The 17,070-nt window shown below is 40.1% G+C and overlaps 1 protein-coding gene across 2 annotated transcripts in view; it reads left to right on the top strand.

The window, feature by feature from the left end:
- The window catches only part of vps8 (VPS8 subunit of CORVET complex), an 89,056-nt gene that overhangs the window by 33,042 nt on the left and 38,944 nt on the right, over window positions 1-17,070 (top strand). For both annotated transcript variants that reach the window (XM_061964890.2, XM_061964882.2), the window contains exons 23-29: window positions 156-207; window positions 283-325; window positions 963-1,035; window positions 3,682-3,801; window positions 6,490-6,561; window positions 11,293-11,412; window positions 13,944-14,000. In XM_061964890.2, coding sequence (XP_061820874.2) covers window positions 156-207; window positions 283-325; window positions 963-1,035; window positions 3,682-3,801; window positions 6,490-6,561; window positions 11,293-11,412; window positions 13,944-14,000 — 537 coding nt within the window. The remainder of the gene's footprint in view (window positions 1-155; window positions 208-282; window positions 326-962; window positions 1,036-3,681; window positions 3,802-6,489; window positions 6,562-11,292; window positions 11,413-13,943; window positions 14,001-17,070) is intronic.

Genomic DNA, 17,070 nt, shown 5'->3' with positions numbered 1-17,070 from the left:
GACTACAAGGCATTTCTAACTGAGTGTGACATGCTGGACTTTTAAAAAGTTAATTATGTCACCCAGTCTGCAAAATAATGCACAAAACAGAAAATCAATATAACAGGAAGAGGATCAATAAGTGCTTCATAAAAGGTTCTTACTGTGTGTTTCAGAAATTATTTGCTGTAATTGGCCCACCACTTCGGGAGGGGAGAGGCTTAACAGGTTAGTCACTGTTTATTTTTGGGTAACTGATGTGTTCAGGGACTTTTTACAGAAAGGTGTTTTCCTCTTATATAGGCGAAGAAGTGGTGATGGGGAACAAACTTTTGGTGTACATCAGGTAAGCCGAGATCTGATTATACAACACCAAATAAGCCATAAACTATTGAGATCCAAAATAAACACAAAGCAGAATTTTTTTGTAAGTCTGAAGACAATTATGCAATGTTTTATGATCCCAGAATGACTCAAATTGTGAAAATAAATCACTTTATAGAGATCAGGGGTGCCCAAATTTTTGCCTCCAGGGGCCAAAGTGAAAAATGTGCCAATTGGCCGCATGCCAAACAATTGTAAGCATACATCAGCACCATGCGTGAGGAGTTTAATCCCATAAAGACTTGTAGAGTCATGTTAAGTTTGATAAGTGACTAGGTAGCTTTGTGTACATGCCATCAATTATTGTGTGAACTTCAAAGAGGTCAGTATGTATATGTATTCAATTTATATATGTATTCAAGCCACCCTTTTGGCGGGTCAAATTAAATGACTTGGCGAGCCCCAATATGGGCATCCACGATCTATATTCTTCAGAAAACGAATGGGCTCTTCATCGGCCCACAGTATGTCCCAAATTTTCTAATTTTATTCATATAGTGTCATTCACACTATACATTATTTCAAAATGTACATTTTCTCAACAGTGTGTGGATTTACGCATGTATGCACTTGTGTTTTGTGTTTGTTTTTGTATTTAGCTGCTGTCTTGCTGGACGGGCGTACCCCCTCGGAAACATTCCTGTGGACCTTGTGGTTCAGGTCAAGATTCAGGTATCTGGTTTGTTAGATATGTAAAGCTTTTGGTTCTGATTAAAGTCCTGATTAGAAATTGTAGAAATACATTAACACTTAAACATGTATGTAGAGTGCATGGGTTATTGGATGCTTTATTAACAATAGGTTTTGACTTTATAGTGGTACCTTAACTTACGAGCACAAATTGTGCTACGACCAAGCTTGTAACTCAGAATGCTCTTTTCTCGAAGCAGCCCTGCCCATTCAAATTAATTTGAATAAATATAATCCGTTCTTGGGCCTCCTAAAACACTGCAATTTCACTGCAAAAAGAAAAAACTTTTAGATAATAAATACTGTTTGAAAATCATTACAACAGAAGAGGTGGGAGAAATAATACATTTTTAGATGCATCGCAATTCGGACATAGACGATTATGAAATCGATAAGTAAATGTCAATAATCGCTCACCAATTTATTTATTGTAAATAAAGTAGGGCAGACAGTTCTAAAATTTGGCTGACTGCAGCGAGCCACCTCACCGAGCGAGCCGACCAGCTCCTTTATTATAGGGCAAGTATGTTCCATGAATGTAATGGAAATTTCTTAGTAAAAATGCATTGTTTTTAAAAGTTGCAAGTGATAAACGCTTAATTATTGAAACAAAAAGACATTTTAAACTGCATCAAAATACATAAATAAAAAATGCATCAGTTATCGATTTTTAATCGAATCTAGCTCCTGAATCGTAATCGAATCGTGAGGTGGCCAAAGATTCCCACCTCTATACAATAGTATGTACCACAAACAAATACAGTAATGTTATGTAATAATATAGGAATGTGCATCTCTACCTTAATGATCACTCGATATATCGATACATGGGTTACGATACAATTCACTAACAATACATTTGAAAACATTACAATTTGATGCGATTCGATGTGATACTATTCGATGCAGATGAAAAAACTATGTATCAGGTCAGAACAATGTCATGGTGTTTATTTTTTAAATAGACTCAGACAAAACAGGCAGTAAGTTAAGGTACTGGTAAGTTGTACTACCACTGTATTACACAAACGCAACAGAAAAATGCAATTTAGGAAAGTGTGAATGAATTGTCATAGCTACGCATATAGGGCCATATTATCCCATGTGCTTTAAGTGAACGAAAATGCGCACCTTCGCAGATTCTGACTGTATGGCATTCTCCCACTTGACTTCAGTTTGTCACTGCGCAGCTTTATCCGAGATGCGCACTTTGGGTAGAACAACCTTTAAATGTGGGCATTCCCTGTCAAATATGTCCTTTCGCGTATTCTCCCGTCGATTTAAGTATCTTTGTTCTTATGAGCCTCTGAGGCTGGAATAAGTATAGCGCCCCAAGAAGATGAACCGTATATTGCACTTGAATTTTGGTTCTAGTTTACAGTACATCACATGTAATAAAATGATAACAGAAACTTCCAGAATACTATCAAATGTATTCTTATTCTGATTGCTTTAATTGAGACACATGAAACCATCCATTTAGATGAGGATAAAAATATCATAATGCCACTCTGAACTATTAAACCTCAAAATGCACATCGCTGTTTAATGAGTGTGACCAAAGCGGAAGGGGACGGGCATATATCTGACGTGCTTGGTCATCCTGGTACTATCAGACGTCTGGATGGTAATCATTGAACTATGTGACTCATATATAAAATGCATATATAACGTAGCGTCTGTCAATTGATTTAATTGATTATTTGGCAACTAACATCAAATGCACAAAAACACATGCACACAAACAGCTGTTTGGCCCCGCTGACGCTTCACAGCTTCACAAACATTTGTACTAAACAGAACTTTAGAACATCAGATTGGAAGTTTCATCAACTGATTATTATTCACATCCAGCTATGAAGTGGACACATGTTCACATGAAAAACACTGCCTATATGGATGCTGTCTTTTCAAATGTAAAGTGTTATCTTTTTCAGGGATTTCAATGACATTCACAACCGCTAAGAAGACTCTGTGATCCATACATTTAATGCAAACTAGAAAAAAGGCGTCATAGCAAATTTTGCCTTTTTAGTAAGGAGCCTGCCTTCATTCCAGACTTGCAGAGGGTGGGTATGTCTGTAGGCTGCATGGTAGAATACGAATAAGAAAATTGCGTGTAACTTCAAGCGTGTAAAAAAACACTTCAACGCAAACAGGAAAATAGGGCTCATAGTTTAGGATTGTCACTATTTGAATGGATCTTGCGTGATACTGTATGTTATTCCAGGAAGAGAGACTTTTGGACTATAGAAAAAGAGAGGTTATAGCAAACAAGGTTATAGTACACATGTGGCATCAGAACAAAATGGAAGGGTGGAAAATACATGCAATTCATGTGCAGTATTTTCTTAGTTTACTACCAGTCTTTAGGTGACGTATTGAACCTATTGAACTTCCAAAGTTTACATACACTCACATGACTCTACATTGCAAATATAACCAAGTGATATTAATGTAACTTATTAAGCATGTCTGAAACAAATAAACCATAACATATTCTCATAAGGCACATGAAAGATGAGCTTTAGCGAAACAATCATAATACAACAAGAGTAATGTATAACTGCTTACAAATTGCGTGGATACTCATTACTGACAAGCTCTGTAAATTTGTGTGTTTGTCAGGTATTTGAATTCCTGATTCTTCTTCATGCAGCGGAGGCATCGTCACAAGACAAGGCTTACCCTTTCATTCATACACTCCTCCATTTTGACACCCGAGAATTCCTAAATGTTCTTGCGATGGTGAGTTTATTTTATTTTTTTAACTTTTATCACACTGATCAAGTTTTGTGGGTCTATAGATCTTAACGGTTCATAATTTTTGTTTTGTTGACATGAGGGTGACAGTAAAACTGGTTGACCATTGATCCATCAATTTTCTATACCGCTTATCCTCAATAGGGTCGCGGGTAAGCTGGAGTTTATCCCAGGTGACTTCGGGCGAGGGGCGGGATGGGATACCCCCTAGGCTGGTCACCAGCCTAATCGCAGGGCACATATAGACAAACAACCATTCCCTCTCACATTCAGACCTATGCACAAATTAGAGTCTCCAATTAACATGGTGCTTCTCAATTATTTTCTGTTATGGCCTCCCAGTAAGAAGAAAACATTTTGCGTGCCGCCCTCCCACTCTCCGCCGTGACTATAGATATAGTAGAATCATTTTGTCTATGACATTTTTATTTTAATGTCTTTTTTTTTTTTTTTTGTCCTGTCCAGCTTCTCAGGCAAATCATATAGTTGATGTAGATGCCCATATCGGCTGTTCAGATTTACTTTACAAAAGAGAAGTGTAGGATACTTCTCTTGTTGCCTTATTTGTATTTGACTTTATTAAATGTATTTATATTATCATTTGGTGCAGCCAGGCCGGAGCAGGAGGGGATATAAAGAGAAAAAAAAGGAAGACAGAGGGAGAAATTGTGGGGACAAGAGGGGGATTAGACAGAGAGACAAAAACAACAACAGCAAACACAACAACAAAAACAACAACAACAGCAACAACAATAGAGCAACATCAGCAAATACGACATGTACAAATATCAATCAATCAATCAATCAATTCCTTTTTTGTCATTGTCATAATAACACTTAAGTCATACATGTCAACGAGATTTTGTTTGAGCTTTGTCCAGCGGCATTGATGTGCAGGTTGACAATAGTTTACATTTTAGCATTTTAGCATGATATGCAAATACGATGGTAAAAGTAATAGCAAATAAGCAGTTAGCGAAAATAAAAAATAATACAGAAATGACAATGAGCATTATTACACTACAAATGGAGCAATACAAATACCAATAGAAATAGCGCTATTGATAATGAACAATACCAATACTTTACCCTTATTATCAACAATACAGTTGTTCAAATGCAACAATACATATACGTAATGATAACTTGAGATACGAAAGAATGCAGAAAAATGGAGGGGAAGAAAGAGAAGCAACCTACCTTAACCTTGTAGACTGTTATAGTAACAATAGGTTAAGCTTTGTCAGTGTGCCATGTGTTATACCCAGTTTACCCTTTTAATGTCTGAATAGCATTGTATCCAGTATTGTGCCGATACTGATACTTTTTACTTGAAAATGCCTGAATGATGCTGATTCCCTTTAATAAAATGATTATAATAATGATACTAATAAAACACAGGACAACTATTTAAGCCAAATAAGAAAATAATATTTATTATTATATTTATTATTGATTTATCAACATTCTTAAAACCCTTCTGTTCAACCACAGAGAGAGGATGTAGGTCCTTTGCGATCATTTCAGCAATGCTCCTTGTGATATCCATGGCTCTTGGTGAATTATCCAGGTGAAATTACAAAGATAATTAACATAATTAAACCTATAACCTATCTGTGTGTAGCCTAAACAAGGAATACTAATTTTCCTTCAACAAATGCACTAAAGGGTTATTATATTATGCCATATTCAGATTCAGATTTGAGGGAGGCTGGAAATCTTATTATAAGTGTATATTTTTCAGTTCCAGTAAAACAATTATGACTGAATATATGATAATAGTTTAATCTTTCTGCTCTCTGACCACCAATTACACTCTGAAAGACAACATTAATCAATGCTGGAAATAACTAATGGACCTAAGTGAGAGGGGGCGCATAAGGATCGAGAGAGATGCTTACGCAAACTCTGAAGAAATCTGAGCTATTTGCTGAATTTTTAGATGACAAACTACAACAAAAATATCGATCTCATCACGCTAATATCTATCTGATACCAATACTCACCTTGGTATCAATCCTACAAATATTTAGATTGATCTGCCCACCCCGAAAGTACAGTCGCGCCTCTGTTTTTTTCGTAACTCATGCCAAAGGGTCCAATAAAAACCAAAGCAATCGTTCCCATAAATAATGTAACTCCCAACACCCAGACACCCAAAAATATTAACTCAAAAGGAGAAGGGGGGCCACATGAATGGCCAATTTGTACTTTGCTACAATTTCTCTCTTGATTTCAATCGTTTTTGTCTCCTTCGTAGACATAGACAAATGCTGGCACTCAGACAATTCGGAGTGTAACTTGTCTGCAACATGTACAGTCAATGTGTTGGCGGTAATTTGTCTATGGTGGCCATAAAGATTTCCCCCGCACAGAAAAGTAGTGTTATAAACATCAGTAGCCGCTACCTGTTTAATGCAGGTTTTACTCTGTATCACGGCCACTAAGATGAACATTTGCTATAATGATGCATGATGTTGACAGAGTCTTACCCCTAAATTTTACCGATTGCATTTGCGTTGCGTTGAGGCTGTGCTGGGAGTTTGCTTTTTGCCCCTCCAACACTCACCAGCTGCATGGGGAGCAGCTCCGCCAGACAGCAAGAATGACATCACAAAAGTCCTCATAGTAAAAGTTAGTAAATCATTTAAGATTTGGTTTCTTTCCTTCTAGACATTTGAAGACTTTAAAAATGACAAACAAGCCATTGAGTACCAGCAGAGGATCGTGGATATCTTACTTCAGGTAAAATTACTTTCTTATTGTTTTTTTTTGTCCTGTTGATGGTGCAAATTGTTTGGAAGTTCTTATGAATTAAAAGACATGATCATATACATCACCATTACCAACTCATATTTACTCCAAACCATAGTTATTATATGAATATCGGCAGCTTAAAGGGGCTGGTTGCAACTTGCTCACAGTAAAACTTTTCAAAGCAAATAAAATAACAAAAACAGCACCGGCTAGCTTATGTTACCATTATTGGTTAAACAGAACACATTAGTTTCACAATTATCCATCCATCCATCTTCTTCCGCTTATCCGAGGTTGGGTCGCAGGGTCAGCAGCCTAAGTAGGGAAGCCCAAACTTCCCTCTCCCCAGCCACTTCGTCCAGCTCATCCCGGGGGATCCCGAGGCGTTCCCAGGCCAGCCGGGAGACATAGTCTTCCCAACGTGTCCTGGGTCTTCCCCGTGGCCTCCTACCGGTCGGACTTGCCCTAAACACCGCCCTAGGGAGGCGTTCGGTTTGGCATCCTGACCAGATGCCCGAACCACCTCATCTGGCTCCTCTCGATGTGGAGGAGCAGCGGTTTTACTTTGAGTTCCTCCTGGATGGCAGAGCTTCTCACCCTATCTCTAAGGGAGAGCCCCGCCACCCGGCGGAGGAAACTCATTTCGGCCGCTTGTACCCATAATCTTGTCCTTTCGGTCATAACCCAAAGCTCATGACCATAGGCGAGGATGGGAACGTAGATCGACCGGTAAATTGAGAGCTTTGCCTTCCAGCTCAGCTCCTTCTTCACCACAACGGATCAATACAGCGTCCGCATTACTGAGGACGCTGCACCGATCCGCCTGTCGATCTCACGATCCACTCTTTCCTCACTCTTGAACAAGACTTCGAGGTACTTGAACTCCTCCACTTGGGGCAAGGTCTCCTCCCCAACCTGGAGATGGCACTCCACTCTTTTCTGGGCGAGAACCATGGACTCGGACTTGGAGGTGCTGATTCTCATCCCATTCGCTTCACACTCGGCTGCGAACTGATACAGTGAGACCTGAAGATCCTGGCCAGATGTCGCCATCAGGGCCACATCATCTGCAAAAAGCAGATAAATAATCCTGCAGCCACCAAACCGGATCCCCTCAACGCCCTGACTGCGCCTACAAATTCTGTCCATAAAAGTTATGAACAGAATCGGTGACAAAGGGCAGTCCTGGCGGAGTCCAACCCTCAGTGGAAACGTGTCCGACTTACTGCCGGCAATGCGGACCAAGCTCTGACACTGATCGTACAGAGAGCGGACCGCCACAATCCGACAGTCCGATACCCCATACTCTCTGAGCACTCCCCACAGGACTTTCCGAGGGACACGGTCAAATGCCTTCTCCAAGTCCACAAAGCACATGTAGACTGGTTGGGCGATTGTACCAATACCATTGTCAGTTCAAATAAATTAATCGACAAAATTAGCAGCTTTTGTTAATGAAGCAACTTTTTTCTGGTTTCATTAAACCAGGATTTGTTTTGGCAGACATGTTTTAAGCTCCTCAAGGAATATTAATCATTGGCTCTTTTAATGTTTTAACATTACTGACTCCAGTTATTGAATAACAAGATTTTTTTTTCGTGCAGAATAAATGTTTTTATCACTCTTTACAATTTTAGTTGATAGCCAGTTCATAGGCACATTTTTTTTTTTTACAATTAACAATCTTACATTTTCTCCATGTACAAACTGGAACGCTTACACAAGTTTACATTGTAATAACAGTGAACAAAAAACACCATCAGCAGCCTCTCCATATTTTCATTGATAGGTGTCTGTCATTTAAAGAAGGATTTTCTCTTCTCTTGCGTTATCATAGCTTTTATAGGCAACTGCTGGTAGTGCTATGTTGCTTCGCCAATTTGGCTACACGCACACCTCATTCATGTTTTTCAATGGTTTATTTCTTTAATTCAATTAATATAATCCACTTCTCAACACTGTCCTTCACATTTACTTACTTTGTTCTCATTGTTGGAAAAGCGAAGCGACTGAGACAGCAGATGTACAGTGCTTCCAGAAAGTATTCACAGCGCTTCACTTTTTCCACATTTCGTTATGTCACAGCCATATTCCATTCATCCATCTATCCATGTTCTTCCTTTTTTTAGAATATCCCCCAAGCGCCTCTCTTGGAGGTGTTTAGGGCACGTCTGACTGTTAGGAGGCAACAAGGTTCTAGGATATATTGGAGAGTGTCTCTTTTAAAAAAAAATGTTTTACCAAATGTATTCAAATAATTAAAAAAAAAAAAAATCACATGTACCGTACATAAGTATTCACAGCGTTTGAGCAATACTTTGTTAATGCACCTTTGGCAGCAATTAAGGCCTCAAGTCTTTTTGAATACGATGCTTCAAGCTTGGCACACCTATCTTTGGGCAGTTTGGCCCATTTTTCTTTGCAGCACCTCTCAAGCTCCATCAGATTGGATGGGAAGCATCGGTTTTCATCCAGAATGTCTCTGTACATTGCTGCATTCATCTTAGTCTCGTCAGGGAGGTGACCAAGAACCCGATGGTCACTCTGTCAGAGCCACAGCATTTCTCTGTGGAGAGAGGAGAACCTTCCAGAAGGACAACCATCTCTGCAACAATTCACCAATCAGGCCTGTATGGTAGAGTGGCCAGACGGAAGCCATTTCTTGGTAAAACGTTTTCCAAAAAATGCCTGAAAGACTCTAATACCATGAGAAACAAAATTATTTGCTGTGATGAGACAAAAATTTAACTTTTTGGTGAAAATGCCGGCCGTCATGTTTAGACGAAACTATGCATCCGCTCATCATCAGGCCAATACCATCTCTACAGTGAAGCATGGTGGTGGCAGCATCATGCTGTGGTGGTGTTTCTCAGCGGCAGGAACTTGGAGACTTGTCAGGATAGAGGGAAAGATAAATGCAGCAATGTACAAAGACTTCCTGGATGAAAACCAACACTTCCCATCCAACCTGATAGAGCTTGAGAGGTGCTGCAAAGAGGAATGTGCGAAACAGATACAGGAGGTGTGCCAAGCTTGTAGGACTGTATTAAAAAAGACTTGAGGCTGTAATTTCTGTCAAAAGTGCATCAACAAAGTATATAGCAAAACCTTTCAATATTTACGTACATGTGATTTTTATTTTTTTTTCTAAAATACATTTTTAAAATTAAAACAAAACCTTTTCAAATTGTCATTATGGTGTGTTGTCTATAACATTTTGAGGACAAAAATTAATTTATTGATATCCAAAGCCTTTTTACATAAACAATCACACAAACATTCACAAACTGATGCCGTAAGCTGCCATGCAAGACGCAAAACACGCCCCATCAGGAGCAATTAGAGCTTCAGTGTCTCTATGAACCATCCCGCTCTATGAACAAAAACAAAGATAAGAATGCATCAGTGTGCACGTTTTGCATCACTCCTAATGTTAAATAGATTTCCTATTTACTCATCACACTCACTGATGTTTAAACCAGTAATACATTCAGGGGTGTTATGCTCTGATAGGACGCTAAATAATTGATCTACACAGACACTATCCATATTTTAACACAGGTTGGGCAGAAGTGGTTCAAGAGATAGAGCATGTTGTTCAGAAACCTGAGTTGGCGGTGTGAACCCAGCTTCCTCCATCCCAGTCACTGCTTTTGTGTCTTTGGACAAAACACTTCACCCACCGCCTACACTGGTGTATAATTTTGAATTCATGTTTGTTTGGTGGTGAGAGGCTGTTGGCGTGCATCGGCAGCTTTGTTTTTGTCAGTTTACCCAAGGGCAGCTTTGGTTTCAAATGTAGCTTACCAGCATTTGTGCATGATTATCAATCAATCAACCAATCAATCAATCAAAGTATATTTATATAGCCCTTAATCACAAGTGTCTCAAAGGGCTGCACAAGCCACAACGACATCCTCGGCTCAGATCCCACATCAGGGCCTGAAAAAACTCAACCCAATGGGCACAATGAGAAACCTCGGAGGGGACCGCAGATGTGGCAACCGGTTCAATGGATGTCAAGTGGATCTAGTTAATAATGTGAGAGTCCAGTCCATAATGGGGCCAGCAGGGGATCATCTTGAATGGAGACAAGTCAGCAGCGCAGAGACATCCCCAACTGATGCACAGAGAAGTGGTCCACCCCGGGTCCCGACTTTGAACAGCTAGCATTTCATCTGTATGAAGTGAATGAATAACGGTTTCTCAGTGCATAAAGTGTTTTGGGTGTCTGAAAAGGTACTAAATAAATCCAATCAATGTAATACTAGTTTTTTTTAGTAAGTAAAATACAAATGTTTGGTTCAATCAATATGTTAATTTCCTACTAAATACAATATATGCTCGAAGATGACTCTCTACAGTTTGAATATTGTGTGGCAGTTAACTGTTCAGGGTGGGGTACTGAAGCTGTTTGGCTCTTTTGAGGGAGGTTCAACTGAAAAATTTACAAAAACCCAAGGCGATTTATGTAAGCACTGATGGCGATTGTCAGAAGGCAAATAAAGGCTGCAGTGACGGATCATGGTATGATTGAAAAACTACTAAAACTCACTGTTTTATTGAGGAATGTTCTATTGCAGTACACACAAACACACATAAATATAGTATATTTTTTTACAAAGTGGGGGCTTTTGGAGCAAGGATACATTGCATTTGTAGTTGAATAAATATTGTGTCTTTTGTTATGCACTTAATATGTTTTTCTTATTATCTAAGGTGATGGTGGACAACCCAGACTTTACACCTTCCCAGGTTGGCGGACTATTCACGTTTTTGGCTCGCCAGTTATCAAAACCAGACAACACGCTTTTTGTTAACAGAAAGTTATTTGATCAGGTAATCAATCACACATTATATTTCGGGTCTCCCACACAATGTATTTAATAATTACCATATATACCGTATTATGACTTTCCAAATTTAAAACAAGTTTGCTGCTAATACTCAAACCTTTTGTAATGTCTGAGATTTGTTATCCACTAATCTTACCTAATTTGTACAGTTACCATATAAATCCATCCATCCATCCATTTCCCTCCGCTTATCTGTGTCTGGGTCGCGAGGGCAGTAGCCTAAGCAGAGATGCCCTGACTTCCCTGTCCCCAGCCACCACCTATAATTCCACCGGGAGGACACAGAGGTGTTCCCAGGCCAGCTGTGAGACATAGTCCCTCCAGTGTGTCCTAGGTCTACCCCGAGGCCTCATACCAGCTGGACATGCCCGAAACACCTCACCAGGGAGGCGTCCAGGAGGCATCCGTCGTAAATATCCGAGCCACCTCAGCTGGCTCCTGTATACGTGAAGGAGCAGTGGCTCTCCTCTGAGCCTCTCCCGGATGACCAAGCTTCTCACACTCTCTGAGGGTGATCCTAGACATCCCACGGAGGAATCTCATTTCTGCCGCTTGTATTCGCGAACTTGTCCTTTCAGTCATTACCCATAGCTCGTGACCATAGGATAGAGTAGGAACGTTGACTGACCGGTAAATCGAGAGCTTGGCCTTCTGGCTCAGCTCCCTCTTCACCACAACAGACTGGAACAGTGACTACTTCACCACCGAAGCAGCACCGATCCGTCTGTCAATCTTGCATTCCATTCTTCCCTCATTTGTGAACAAGACCTTGAGATACTTGAACTCCTCCACTTTAGGCAGAACTTCACTCCCAACCCGGGGGGTGCAGTCCACCCCTTTCCAACTGAGAGCCATGGTCTCAGATTTGGAGGTACTGAACCGCATCCCAGCAGCTTCACACTCGACTGCAAACCACCCCTGTGAACGCTGAAGGTCCCAGCCTGATAAAGCCAGCAGGACCACATCATCTGCAAAAAACAGAGATGCAATCATCTGGACACCAAACTGGAAACCCTCCACACCATAACTTCACTTAGAAATTATGTCCATAAAGATAATGAACAAGACCGGTGACACAGGGCAGCCCTGGCGGAGTCCAATGTTACTGTAAACATGTCTGATTTAACACCGGCAACGCGAACCAGACCTCTGCTGCCATTGTTCAGGGACCGAATGGACCGTAGTAACGGACCCTGAACCTCTTACTCCTGCTTCTGTTGCTTTCATATGCACATTCAACTTTCTACTTCACGTATATATATATATATACATTTTGAATGTGTTTCTGTTTTTTTTAAAACAAAACTTGGTTAAAGGATTTCAGTATAAGTTGTTTTTGAAATTTTTGAGCACATTTGAAATTACCGCGATAATAACGATGACCGTGATAAGAAATGTTCATACCGTGACATCGTTATAATGGACAATTGTAACGTATTTGTTTCGTCAAAAAAATTGATAAAAACACCCCGACATTACTTTTTTTCTTACATTTTCAACTGTGTAAGACATCGCATAATTAACGTTAATCGGTATAAACAACATGGGCGCAGCCATTTTGAAAGCGTGTGTCAAAAGTTAACCGACAATGAGAACAGCCGAGTGCCTTGCCACTGGGCAATTTTTTACTTACCTCAGCAACTTCGGCTCTTGTGATGGACATGTCTGCATTTGTGACCTCAGAATCTGTCTCCTTCACGGATGGTGTGTCTGTAGGATTAAGAAGATCCTCAAAGTTTTACTTCCACCGCCCAACTATATCCCCAGTAGTGATTAGCAGGTTTCCACCCCCACTATACACAGAGTGGATAGGTCACTGCTTCCCCCTCTCGAGGTGTCGGATGGTTTGCCAGAATCTCTTTGAGGCCGACCGAAAATTTTGCTTCATGGTCTCCCCGAACTCCTCCCACGCCCGAGTTCTTGCTTCTGCTGCAGCTCGCTTAGCCTGTAGGTGTTTGTTGTGGACAAACCGTGGCTCAAACCGAAGTCCAATAACAGAACACCACTGTGATTCAGATTGGGGAAGCCATTCTTCCCAATCACGCCCCTCTAGGTTTTGATGTTGCTGCCAACGTGAGCGTTGAAGTCACCCAGTAGAACACAGAGTCCCTGTGGGAGACGCCTTGCAGCACTCCCCCCCCAGGTTCCCCAAGAAGGCCGGGTACTCCGAACTGCCATTTGGCGCATATGCGCAAACCACAGTCAGAGCCTGTCCCCTGGCCCGAAGGTGCGGCTGCAGGGAATTAACCCTCTAATTCACCGGGGATGAGACACAGGCGCCAAGCCGAGAAGCAAATAATAAACCCACACCTGCTCTCCGCCTAACACCCGTGGCAACTCTAAAGGAGTTTATGTTGATACACTTTTTGTTGGTTGGTTATGCTCCTCGTTTCTCCAATAAACTGATCAGTAAATAATGTTAGTTGAGACACTTACTGTTCTTTGGTGCAAGCATTTGATATTATTGATTGGGTACAGTATCAACATTCATTCATTCATCTTTATTCCTTTCAGGTCCTGGAGTTCCTCTGCAAATCAGATGATGACTCTCGGCATACTGAACGACAACAGGTTAGTGGAGGATTGATAAGGCAACTTGACTACTAGATTTAAATGAAAAAGCCTATTAAAAAAACAAACAGTAAAGTAATTTGATTATTATTACGTACCGTGATACTTTGGTTTTCATTATTTATCCCTTCTAAAAATTTGGACAAAAACCGAAGCAATTTTTCCCATTACAAATGTGAATCCAATTAATCTGTTCTAGACAGTCAGAAATATTAACCCAAAATGACGGTGTCCAAATCCCATATTGATATTGAATATCGGTCTGATCAGCAAAAAACAAGTATCCGATTATATCTACATATAAGCAGTTAAAATCTCCTACGTCAGTGCTCCGATAGAAGCAGTTCTGCTCCGTGTTCACTTGTGCAAAGCTGGCCAGCCAGTTAACGTCTAACTGTCCTCTAATAAGCACACAAGGTTGGTCTTTTCATGTATATAACAGCTAAGCACACAAGTTAGACATCTGTAAAAAAAATAGGGGTGTAATGATTCGTTTTAACATAGATTTCATTCAGAATTTGTGGTTGCTAATACGATTAAGGGAAGATATACATTTTTTGGGACGATATGATCCAAAACAATTCAGTGAAATGGAATTGATTCAGTATCTTTTTTTTGCAAAAAAAAACCAACCAATGTGTCTGTGAAATAAATACCGAACACTGCAGGTGAAGTTTCCTATATTCCTGTTATTTATTTTAAGGGATTATGTATACATGAATTATGGATACAAACAAGCAAGTAAACAACAAGTAATGGTTAATGCATTTACATCCTATTTGAATAAACTGCAACCAACACTTTAGATTGAATTAACTAGAGGAAAACTTTTCTGCTCTCATCTTCAACATTTAAGACACTTTAAATAAAAGTACAGTAACCAACATTTTAGCAGTAGATTAAATTGCTACTTCTGCTTTTGTTTTTCAACATAAAATAATACAATATTGATGTCAAAAATAAAGTGCAACAAACATCTCTTCAGGGTGAATAAACATTAGGTTTACCTGGTACTTTTACTGTTTACTTTTCCACATTTTGTTACGTTACAGCCTTATTCCAAAATAGCATACATTAAATGTTGTACTTAAAATTATGCCTTTTTTTTTTGGGAGACATTTTTGCAAATTACAAACCCCGTTTTCATATGAGTTGGGAAATTGTGTTAGATGTAAATATAAACGGAATACAATGATTAGCAAATCCTTTTCAACCCATATTCAATTGAATGCACTACAAAGACAAGATATTTGATGTTCAAACTCATAAACTTTATTTTTTTGTTGCAAACTAACTTAGAATTTCATGGCTGCAACACATGCCAAAGTAGTTAGAAAAGGGCATGTTCACCACTGTGTTACATGTCCTTTCCTTTTAACAACACTCAGTAAACGTTTGGGAACTGAGGAGACACATTTTTTAAGCTTCTCAGGTGGAATTCTTTCCCATTCTTGCTTGATGTACAGCTTAAGTTGTTCAACAGTCCGGGGGTCTCCGTTGTGGTATTTTAGGCTTCATAATGCGCCACACATTTTCAATGGGAGACAGGTCTGGACTACAGGCAGGCCAGTCTAGTACCCGCACTCTTTTACTATGAAGTCACGTTGATGTAACACGTGGCTTGGCATTGTCTTGCTGAAATAAGCAGGGGCGTCCATGGTAACGTTGCTTGGATGGCAACATATGTTGCTCCAAAACCTGTATTTACCTTTCAGCATTAATGGCGCCTTCACAGATGTGTAAGTTACCCATGTCTTGGGACACTAATACACCCCCATACCATCACAGATGCTGGCTTTTCAACTTTGCGCGTTTAACAATCCGGATGGTTCTTTTCCTCTTTGGTCCGGAGGACACGACGTCCACAGTTTCCCAAAAAAATTTGAAATGTGGACTCGTCCGACCACAGAACACTTTTCCACTTTGTATCAGTCCATCTTAGATGAGCTCAGGCCCAGCGAAGCCGACGGCGTTTCTGGGTGTTGTTGATAAACGGTTTTCGCCTTGCATAGGAGAGTTTTAACTTGCACTTAGAGATGTAGCGACCAACTGTAGTTACTGACAGTGGGTTTCTGAAGTGTTCCTGAGCCCATGTAGTTATATCCCTTACACACTGATGTCGCTTGTTGATGCAGTACAGCCTGAGGGATCGAAGGTCACGGGCTTAGCTGCTGACCCGCAGTGATTTCTCCAGATTCCCTGAACCCTTTGATGATATTACGGACCGTAGATTATCAAATCCCAAAATTTCTTGCAACATCTGGTTGAGAAAGTTTTTTTTTAAACTGTTCAACAATTTGCTCACGCATTTGTTGACAAAGTGGTGACCCTTGCCCCATCCTTGTTTGTGAATGACTGAGCATTTCATGGAATCTACTTTTATACACGATCATGGCACCCACCTGTTCCCAATTTGCCTGTTCACCTGTGGGATGTTCCAAATAAGTGTTTGATGAGCATTCCTCAACTTTATCAGTATTTATTGCCACCTTTCCCAACTTCTTTGTCACGTGTTGCTGGCATCAAAATCTAAAGTTAATGATTATTTGCTAAAAAAAAATGTTTATCAGTTTGAATGTCAAATATGTTTTTTTGTAGCATATTCAACTGAATATGGGTTGAAAATGATTTGCAAATCATTGTATTCCGTTTGTATTTACGTCTAACACAATTTCCCAACTCATATGGAAACGGGGTTTGTATTTAAAAATAAAAAACTAAGAAACCGCATGTACATAAGTATTCACAGTGAGATAAGATGCATCTTGTTTAAACGGCTGTTCCTACAGCTTAATTGGAGTCCACCTGTGGTAAGTTAGTTGGTTGGACACGATTTTGAAACGCACACACCTGTCTATATATAAGGTCGCACACTTAGCAGTGCATGGCAGAGCACAAAGTAAGAATGAAGTCGAAGGAATTGCCTGTAGACCTCAGACAGGATTGCCTCGAGACACACATCTGGGGGAGGGTACAAAAAAATATCTGCTGCCTTGAAGGTCCAAATGAGCACAGTGGCCTCCATCACTCATAAATTTAAGAAGTTTGGAACCACCGAGAGCTGGCCGGC

Source organism: Nerophis lumbriciformis, linkage group LG02 (genome assembly GCF_033978685.3).
Source record: "Nerophis lumbriciformis linkage group LG02, RoL_Nlum_v2.1, whole genome shotgun sequence".
Classification (NCBI taxonomy): domain Eukaryota; kingdom Metazoa; phylum Chordata; class Actinopteri; order Syngnathiformes; family Syngnathidae; genus Nerophis; species Nerophis lumbriciformis.
Note: the sequence above shows the minus strand (reverse complement) of the source record. Positions and strands in the feature narration are given on the sequence as shown.